Genomic DNA, 11181 nt, shown 5'->3' on the forward strand with positions numbered 1-11181 from the left:
AGTGTCCAGTTTTCTCTTATAATTATTATTTTTTTTTCATCATAATGAATTAGCCCCCTTTATGGCCCCATTTTGTGATAAAATTAATAGGTGGAATAGTGTTTTAAAAAAAAATGAGTGGTTGAAAAAGAAGGAAAATTTTTAGATTTACGTGTAATATTATTTTATGGAAGATTGTGTAGTTGAAAATAGGAAAGAAAAAAATAAAATGTAATGGAATAAAAATTAATGTAAGCCAAACGGAGCTTAATATAGCGACAGAAGAAAACATAGTTACTAATTTTCAATACACAAGTCTACAGCTATGTGCATGCATTAACCTTATATATAAGTCCATAGCATGCATTAACCTTATATACAAGTCCTGTAAAGTTGGGATCTAAGAAAAGAACAATCTCTCAATTTTCTTTAGAAATACTTTTTCATTTCATTGCTCATCAATGGCTCTTCAATGGCTGAGCCTGGTAGGTGCCATATGGTTGCAATCTATAAATGGAACAAACTCAAATTTTCCTGCTTATTCGTCCGAGCTGAAGCGCTTTCTCTCCATATCACAGCCTCAGCTCAATAATCTGGCTGCAGCCTCCGATGCTGGGAAAGTGCTTGGGTGGATTTCCGGCACAGCCGCTGCCCATTTGCCTCTTTGGTCAGTGCTCCTAATTGGTGCAACTCTCGGCCTAATTGGTTATGGAATACAGTATCTTTTCCTCGCAAATCAAATCTCATCTCTTTCTTACTGGCAAGTTTTTCTGCTAACTGTTTTAGCAGGGAACAGCATTTGTTGGATCAACACAGTTTGTTACATAGTTTCGATAAAGAATTTTCCCCTTGATAGACAGATTGCTACAGGTTTATCCAGTAGTTATATAGGTTTTAGTGCAAAGATTTATACAGATATAGTGGATGTTGTAGCTCCAAATTCACCTTCAGAAAGAGCCAAACTGTTTCTTCTTTTGAATTCTGTTTTACCCTTAGGTGTCTGTATTCTAGCAGCTCCACTGGCTAGAGATCTAAATGTTGGAAAATCAAGGAAATTAGCAGGAGGGTTTATTTTTATGTTTGCAGTAACAGTATTTACAGGAATCTATGCTGTGATCACCAGTTTAAGGTCTTCCACTTTAAGATTCTTACATCCTTTAACAATTCTTGTTGGCGTCGGCGTATTCTTAATCCTGCCTCTTGTCGTTCCTTTGTTTGAAAAGATTAGAGAAACCCTGCAGCAAAAATGTCTGATAAGAGTACATGACGAAGGTGCTTCTGCTACATCAACGGAAAATGGGGAGAAATTGGAAGAAGGAGAGAGTAATTTAAGCAATTTTTGTGAAGAAAGTATAGAAGAAATTGGAGTGAAGTTGATGATAAGGAAAGTGGAATTTTGGTTATATTTTTTTGCTTATTTGTTTGGTGCAACTGTTGGTTTAGTTTATCTAAATAACCTGGGACAGATTGCCGAGTCCCGGGGGTGTTTGGCGGCGACCTCTCTCGTCTCCTTGTCTTCAGCATTCAGCTTCTTTGGCCGTCTCATTCCAGCGTTTCACGATTACTTTTTCTCAAAGTGAGTAATTCTTCATCCATCTACTTTGTTTATTTAAGTTATGTGATTTTTTAAATTTACGAGTCTTCAAAAGAAAATAAAAAAATGCATGTTCAATAGGCTTGCTTAGCGTAACGATTCGAGCCTCTTTGCCCAAGCCATTATTCTCCATGAACTCCTATCGCGTCCTTCAAGATTAGTATCAGATCCAACTTAAATCTCTTAGGCCTTGGGTTCGAATTGTGAAGGACATGATATAAACTATAAGGCCTAAAATAGGCAGATATTCTCCCAAAGAGTTGTTACAGTTAAGCCTCAAACTACAAGTACTTTCTTTTGCTTGCTTTATATTCAATTATCTCCAACACAAGCATGACATGAATAGTCAATTCTACGACAGTTTTTTTATTGAACCGTCACTAAATGTATTTTTTTCGTCAACTAATTTGCAGAAGCAAATATATGATATCTAGACCAGCAGCCATGGCATGCATGACAATACCAATGTGTGGAGCTCTGTTTTTACTTATTAACAAGCAGCACATGTGGCTCTACATTAGTACAGCCATTATAGGCATTTGTACTGGAGCAATTACTACAATTTCTGTCTCCACAACTGCCCAACTATTTGGCACCAAAAATTTTGGAGTAAATCACAACATTTTGGTTTCCAACATACCAATAGGCTCTTTCCTTTTTGGTGACTTTGCAGCCCTACTTTACAATAGAGAGAAGCTTACAGGACAAGAAAATTGCATTGGCCACAAGTGCTATCAAACCACTTTCATTATCTGGGGATTTTTCTGTTTTCTTGGAGCTTTTCTTTGTTTTATCCTCCATTCTCGAACGAAGAAGGCTGTAATAACTTAGAAAGTCCTAAATTAGTATACTCTAAACATGTCTTCGGTACAGTATCGTAGCCCGAGAAAGACAAGACTGAATAGAAATGCATTCAATGTACATGAATGAAATGTAAATGAAAAGTTCATTAATGCAATGAATGACTAGTATACAATTATGTGCCACATATTTTAATTTCTTAGCATAATTATTTAAGTATTGACATAATTTGGACAGGATGCATTGGCCAATTTTTTGGGTTTGATGTGACATTCTTTTGGCCGAAAAAATCAGAGTCTCTGAGGTAAATATGAGTTGAGAAGATTCGAAAGGGAGGTGACAAGTATAAAGGATAAGAATGGATTATTATTATTTTAATGAATCAAGTGATGATAAGTAGCATTTATTATTACAGGTTAGTCCTTTGTAATAGTTGAAATGATGTATTGTCTTCTTAGAGTGATACGACACCTTATGGTACCGAAGTCGGCAGCCTACTGTCCCCAAGTGCTGCAACTTGGTCGTGCCGTGGTGCTAACATAGGCTACCTGCCTACTGCACCCGCAACAACACAGACTGCCAACGGCATCGGAAGCAGCACAGACTGCCAACGGCACCCGAAGCACCACATTGGAACCAACGGGGCACGAGGTGAGGTAGGGTGAGGGACAGTGGACGAATATGGCAATTTTTGTCGAGTAATGATACCTTAGAATGATTTCTAGTCTAGTAATGATGAATTGAAAATCACATTCATGAAGAAATACATGAGAAATATGGAACTTGTAAATTACGCGGTGAAACAAGAAATTTTTCTATCTTTCAAATCAAGCAAGGTAGGAGTTTTTGATACATGGATGATGCATTTGATTATAAGATAGTAGTGACATAATACATCAATTAGTTGATAAATAAGTTAATGCTAAATCCAAAAATTAAATTTGATTTTTGAAAATGATAATATCTAGCATAAGTTACGCAACGATGCTTATTAGATTAATTTTCTCTTTCTATATTGTGAGATTGACATGAGATATAATATTTTCGACATGAACATTTTGATATACTTTAGGCAATAGTGAAAATAAAAAGAGCTCCGAGAAATGAAAGATATGGACGGTACGCGAGATATAGAATTAATGCATTTTAATCTTTTAACATCAAGTCTTCACACTAATTAAATTTGGTTGAGTTGTACTTCTATGATAAACTCCATCGGAGTTTGTATTTTATTTCTAATTGGTTTTATTAAAAATACATTTATTTACAATTAAATTTCTATATCTACGTTCACTGCTAGAGACAAATTTATGAAAATTTTATGTAGGGATTTTAAGTTAGTCGTGCATTGCGTCTGGAATGAGGATTCCCCTGGGGAACCAGGATGGCGACGGGGAACATGTACAAACCCCTAATCCATCTCGAGTATTATTTTAATTATTTATATTTGTAAATTTAAATCGTAATTAAATTTACAAAAAATAAAAATTACATAAATAGTAAATAGAATGATAGATGAAAACATTTTCATTTCAATTCCGACTCGTGAAAATTGTCAGAAGAGTAGGGCCGATGTGGCCCCACTATTGCCTCCCGAATTCTATGATTACATTAAGCGCCTGTTTGGACGCCATTCTCATCAAATTATAGTGAAAAATTCGAAAGTTGTAACAGTATGTTGCGGCAAGTCCAGCCGCAATAATTGATAAAAAAAAAATTGGTAGCCATCTTTTCTATTTTAAAATGCGAAAAATGTACTAATTAAATCTCCGTTTGGCTCTCATTAAATTTTATTTTATTTTTTATATCCTATTTTTAAGTACACAATTTTCTATAAAATAATATTACAAGAAAACTGAAAATCTCTTTCTTTATTTTTCAATCACTTATTTAAAAAAAAACACTATTCCATTCATTTTTATTTCAAAAAGAGAAAGCGAAACAGGGGACTAAGAAAATCGCATGCAAGTTTTAGAATTAAGTTATTTGTACAATGTTACTTGACAATATTGGAGGTGACGAAATCTGGACTAATGATTTAAAAAATAGTTTTTGACAATTTAAAAAATAGATGAATGTGATAATACCAACAAAGATTATCATCAATTATTGTGAAAATAACATTTTACAAGTAGCATGGTTGCAAGTTTTAAGGGACACTGTGATCTTTTCATCAAAACTTTTAATTGAACGGTAAGAAGGCAGTCAAAAATGACTGCTACAGTGGGGCCCTTGACTGTATAACCTTAGAATTTTTTTTTTAAAAAAAGGTTAAACCCTAACCTTAAGGGTCCCCCACCACCCCTGCCCTGGAGCATCGTGAGGGAGGTAAATCGCAGGTTATGCCTTCAAGGGTACAGGGTCGAAGGCTGTTTGTACACTTGCACTTACCCAAGAGCCAAATCCATATTTCAGGATTCGAACCCTTGACGCAGCAGCTTCAAATAAAACTGAATTTCTCCACCCTCCTCTTTTACTACTTAGATAAGTGCCTTGGAGCTAGAATTTTTCATTATAAAGGTTGAACGCCAAACAGGCGCTAATGTAAAGCCTGAAAATGCCACATTGATCCAATTGCTGTCTGAAAAGTAAAAAAACAAAATATTTGATATCTGCGTATATGTTTATAACACCTGGCGGCTGTCAAGGACAAAAATGAGTTTGTATTGAATGATATCAAGCTAACGTTCATCTGACATCATCCTCTTCGTAGGAAAGGAAAAATGATATCAAGCTGACGTTCATTTGACATCATCATCTTCCTAGCAAAGAAAAAAGCTGTGTACAGCATTTATTTTTACAACATTTTTCACACTCCCTCACATGTGGGGTCCATGATTATTTTAATCGTGGATTTCGCCCACTTACATGTGTGTATGTGAAAAAATTGTGAACAATATACTGTACCTATAGCAGAACCCCCTTAGCAAAATTTCAAAACTTCCAAGGACAGATTTATAGGAAAATTAATTAATGTAGGACTATTACTTTTAGAGGGTTTTTGAGAGACATTTTTATGTAAAAAATATATTTTTGAATAGTAAATTGATGGAAAATGTGTGACTGAAAAATAAGGAAATTTTTTTTATTTACGTATAATATTATTTTAATAAAGAATGTGTGATTGAAAAGAAGAGAGAGAAAAATGTATTTTGAAAAAAAAATGGATACCAAACGGGCCTTAATTCTCAAACAATCCTACATTCAAATTAACCTAAATAATTCTAAAATCATATATTATGTGCCCCTCTTGAGTCTATACATGTTTCTGAGGTCATTTCTTATCAGCTTCGTGAAATTGTTACCACATCGGCTTGATAGGTTTCAAGTTTCACATTATTTTTTTATTATAGCATAAATTGAAAGGCTTCTATATATTGATTGAGAATTGAGTGTTAACAATTCCAAAAATGATCATTATTTTACGACACTCTCTTTTAATTTTCTAATCGTTTTCGAATGAATTATTATTAACAATCAATTTTATAAAAATACCTTAACGATTCTGAGGGCATGCTTGGGAGTTTTGAGGTATCAATTATAAGATCTTTTTAAATATCTATTTTGGACATTTATGAGGAGTCCATTTTGAACGATTATTAGTAACGACTTTTAAAGCGATCTATATTTAACTTTATTGAATTTTCAAGACTCAGTCTTACTAGGTAGGAGAGAGAGCCTCCATGGGATAATAAGCGTGCAAAATTGACAAAATGATTTGAATCGTTGCACTTGTTTTTTGGGTCACGATTTGTCACATCAAGGTCTTGGAATGCACTCGAATAGGGAAACTAGTAATTTAGTCCTTCCATCTAAAATTGTTTTTTGAATTATGCAAAGAAATGTCTATTAAGTCAAGTTAATCAACAATATTAAGCGTATGTAAAGAAAAAGTCGACAAATTTCCATTACAATTGAGTGTAAAAAGAATGGTGGTAACACATAATTGGGCATGATTTATATAATATACGAACGTACATAACAAAGATAAATTAAAGTCTTTAATTTGGTTCAATCCACTGTGGAAAAAAATTCTAGCAGTGTTGAAAGGAGCGAATCAAATTCGCTTTTTTCTTGTCAAGAATTACATTATTCTAAGATACTCGATGTTTGACAGCAACCTACCGACTAAATAAGAGAATTTAATAAATAGTGTTACACGAAATGGCTGACTAAAAACATTTTTTCAATATTGAAGAGAAATAGCAACATTAATGTGAATACCCATGTTTCTGTTGACTAATATGGTCGACAGTTGAGACCACAAGGAAAAAATGTTTTTATGTTTCAAAATTTTGTCAACATGTGTGACAGTATGTTTAGTGATGACAAATTAGAGAAGTTACTCATGGATTTGACACAGTTTGTGGGTGATTTGGGCACGTAAAATCACAAGGTCACGAGCCATCTCGTAGGGCAACTTGTTTTAATTATTATTAATTTTTTAAATGGCTCTTGGCCAACTCGGCTTGACTCGTAATGCTTACGAGCCAAAGGGTGAAGTCTAATTTGTGTGTTTGTTATTTATCTTATATTAAAAAGCAATCTGACGTTGATATTCAATTATTATTAATGACAACTTGCGAGCCATCAATCATATGCTGTTGGTCGTCGGTGGTCATTGCATCCAATTACATGTTGCTCGGAAACGACAACTAGTGCCTAGTGGTCAGTTATTAGTGCTTGGGCTAAAAGATCGACAATCAAGTGTCATGTTGCAAATATTTGATGTTAGAGATCAACTACAAGAACCATAGATCAATAATGTCAATGATTTGAACTAGTGGTCATTATGGATCGACGACTTTTCAAGGTCCAGATTCGTTGATCAACTATTAAGAGTTAGTTTGTGCAATTTTTTTAAATTAATTTTTCTGAAAATCATATTCAATCAAGTTTGCGCGAGACTCATAATTTTTTCCTCCTTTCCAAACAATTTTTTTTTTCAAAAAAATAAAAAAAATTCACTTAGAAAAATCTCTTCCAAGCAAGCTCTAGATAATATACTTATCCTTCGATAGAGTTTGTTGTCAATTTTCTATCCTCTAAACTTATTTTAGTTTGGTACGTAAATCTTGTTGCTGCGATTTTTTGTCCGAGAAGAAGAAAAAGAAATGCACGTCAGACCCTAATTTCATGAAGAGCAATAAATAATCTATACAAAATTTCCACAGCAATTAATTATTGAGGGCCATAACACAACTTATGGCTAAAGAGGCACCTGAAATAACCATCAAACTGATTGCCAAACTCTTATCAAATCTCTGGCTCAGACTAACTTAAAAATCAGGCATCCAAGGAGCTGACGCTGACAACTTATTTTTCCGTACGTTTCTTATTGAAGATGTAATTTATCAAATTTAAGCAAGTTGAAAATGCACAAGACTAAAGAATTCTCTTCTCAGTTCTACAAAACAGTTATTATTTGGTCTAAAATGTGGTTTATGTAGACTTGAAGAAACTCGTTTTCATCACAATCTCAATAAAATTTATAGACGAGGGATGAATAAGTATAACCAAATATGGCTTGTTGTAAACGAAACAAACCTCAAAACAAAATAGTACAAACTAGATATGGGCTAGTAATGTACGATTTTAGTATAACCTAACATGTTCGACCTAACATGGTTTGTTGTAGACGCGGGATCAATAAGTATAACCTAACATGGTTTGTTGTAAACGAAACGAACCTCAAAACAAAATAGTACAGACTAGAGAGGGGCTAGTAATGTACGATTTTAATAATTATTAGGTTAAAATTGTAAGGGAAGGTTTTTTGTCAATAAAAAGTTGTGGTCCTACATTTGAGTTAAAAATATACTTTAGTAAATTTTCATGGAAGTTAATGAAATATATGATAAAAAAGTCAATAAAAGTTGTTGGTCCCATGAAATATGTAGTTAAAATTAATTGTCGAATTTAATTTAAATCTTAATTATCCTTTTTAGCTAAATCAAACAGATGCTTGATGGAAAAGTAACTGAATTTTCTTCCATACAAGGAGTGCTAACAACATGATCACTAGCAATATCCCTCTTAACATGACAGTCTTATGACATAACTTTGACATTAGAAATAACAATAGACGCAGTCACAATAAACTTTAGAGAGTATTCAGAAAGTTCAAGGACTAATATATAAGATTGTAAAATCTTTAAGCAACAACTTACAAAGATCTAAAAATTCAGGGATTAATATGCATGAATTTGAAAACTTCAAGGACAAGCTTGTAGTTATTGAAAAACTAGGGAATGGTGTGACTTGCTAATCCAAAACTTATCATCAAATTTATTGGACTTCCCGTTAGCCCAATATTAGCTTGTGCCCAATTGCAAGTCCCACATTAAGCCCATTCCACAATTTGATTGATTGGAAGAATATGAGCAAGAACTATGAAGATTATAAGAGAGAAAATCAATTAGAACCTCTAGTGAAACAAGAAATAGGAAAATTTCTTAAGTAATAGTTTATTTATAACTCATTTAAAAATTAAGATAAAAGGTTTAAAACTTCAAAAATCATATATTTATTAAATTTTATTTCTTAAAAATTAATTAAAAATATATTTTATAAATTAAATATAATATCACAATTCTATACAATTTAGCTGCAAATTATTGAATTAATTGGTTGCAAATAATTTATCGACACAATTAAAAATTTTATGGGTCGCAAATTATTTCATGGTCACAAATTTATCAAATTAATACGTCATGTATTATTCCTTTGCCACAAATTTAAAATTTTATAAATCACAATTTATTTTATGCAGAAAAATATCAAATTAATTGACCACAAATTATCAAATTATTGGTCACAAATTAACAAATTTTTAGGTCACACATTATTTATTGATGACAATTTATCTATTTCATTGATTACATATTATTTATTGGTCACACTTTAATCAATTTATTAGTCACAAACAATCATATCACTTGTGACCACCACCTTACCATTGTCACCAGTCGCTACCTCGAAACCATCATCACCCTAGCCGCCGCCACCATGTCCAGACAGCAAAATCATCATCTCAAATACCACAATCAAACATCACCACCACTACCACCAGCAGCAGTCTACCACTTCATAACCCCAACCCCAACCCCAACCCCAACAAAAAAAAGTCCCAAATTTGCCATCAAGCACTACCACCATCATTGCCACGTCAACCACAACACCACCATACACGACATACCACAACAACTGTAACACTTCGACCCATATGGACCGAAATGTCACTAGTTTGACTGTACTTTAGCTATAAATTTAATAATTAACTATACTTTTCGCGGAAATCATAAAGATTTAATTTAAGAATTTTTTAAGTATTATGTATTTATATTTATCTTTTTTTAACAACACAATTTAATTTTTAAAGGAGACAAATTCAAAAAGGTCTTTGGAGTGATTTTCATGTATATATCTATTTGTTGACATGAATGTTAAAGGCAAGAAATGAAAAAAAGAATATTGCTGTTTTTCTTTTCTTTTCTTTGTCAAATGACAAATATTAAACTAAATTCGTTTACATAGTTATCAATCTCAAAACTTCACAAGATTTTAGAAGAAGGTAGAGAACTTCTTTTATTACGATATATCCAAAAATCGGCTTCCATCGGCAACATATGAAATGTTCAAATATTTTTCAAAATCTCGCAACAACTCGATTGGAAGGTAAACGAGTGCAGTTCACTTAAAATAACGTATAAAATTATGAATTTTCGAAACCAATGGTAGAAGCTGAAAACAACAACACTATCTAATGTAGTTTACTTTAAGTGACATATAAAATTCTATCAATTTAAAATTGACATGATTTCAAGTTATTCAGTTGCTAATTTATGAGACTATCAAACGTCACTGGTTTTGTCTAAAAATTTAAAGTAACGATTAAGTTATGAATTTTTAAATTCGAGGCAAAAGCTGAAATTTTAAAGAAACAACAACGTTAAATCACTAACACTTTTTTTTCTCGTAAACGGTGTTTCGTAAGTTAATTTATAGAACACACATCTACTTTTAAATATAACTTATTCATAAAGAAATATTCATAGAATATTTCCACATACGATATTCATAGAAATATATTTAAAAGAAAACGTAAACATTTCATTATTGAATTAAAAACATTAAATCATCGGCTTCTCCATGTCATGTTACATCTCCATCTACCATCATTCACGCTTCCAAGCAAATCAAATCAACCCGTTGGAAGAGAATTAACACATGAGTTCGAATTTCAATAGATTTCGTTATCAAATTAAATAATTTGAACCATAGATTCATACTGTCTCTCGTAGATGAATTTCTAGCCAAATCTGATTTCTCTAGCATTATTATAACACGTAGAGTCGGGGAATGATCATTCAAACTATAGTGGTACCGAAGCACCGTACCCGAAAGTACCATTATGTTCAAACTTTTAATGTAAAATCACAATTTAAAAACGAAATGACACTTGCACTTTTACCTACATTGAATTTCTTGAATATAAAAGAACAAAATGTGAAAAAAGCTTTTCTTCTTTACACCCTTTCTATTCCCTTAAACTTAACTTGACATGAAATATATTTTTTAGAGAAAATAAGAGTATCAGATTTGAGGAGAGGTGTAGTGAAAAAGTAACATTCATCTTCTTATAACCTTCATTTTTAATGAAAAACAAAATAGGAGAGGTATATTATCATTAAATTTGTTAAATTGGGTCTTTAACTAAGATTTTAAAGAGTTTTTAAGTCATAAAAAAATAATTCATATAGAAAGTTTTATAACAATATTTACATAATGAAAATAAAGAAAAATGA

The 11181-nt window shown here is 32.4% G+C and overlaps 1 protein-coding gene across 1 annotated transcript; it reads left to right on the forward strand.

Moving 5' to 3' along the window:
• Positions 1–321: 321 nt before the first annotated feature.
• LOC111371266 (protein NUCLEAR FUSION DEFECTIVE 4-like) lies at positions 322–2559 on the forward strand. Its single transcript, XM_022993157.1, has 2 exons — positions 322–1555; positions 1987–2559. The coding sequence occupies exons 1-2, from the start codon at positions 441–443 to the stop codon at positions 2402–2404; spliced, it is 1533 nt and encodes a 510-aa protein (XP_022848925.1). The 5' UTR covers positions 322–440; the 3' UTR covers positions 2405–2559.
• The last annotated feature ends 8622 nt before the right edge of the window (positions 2560–11181 follow it).

The sequence above is a fragment of the Olea europaea genome, chromosome 22 (assembly GCF_002742605.1).
Source record: "Olea europaea var. sylvestris chromosome 22, O_europaea_v1, whole genome shotgun sequence".
Lineage (NCBI taxonomy): Eukaryota > Viridiplantae > Streptophyta > Magnoliopsida > Lamiales > Oleaceae > Olea > Olea europaea.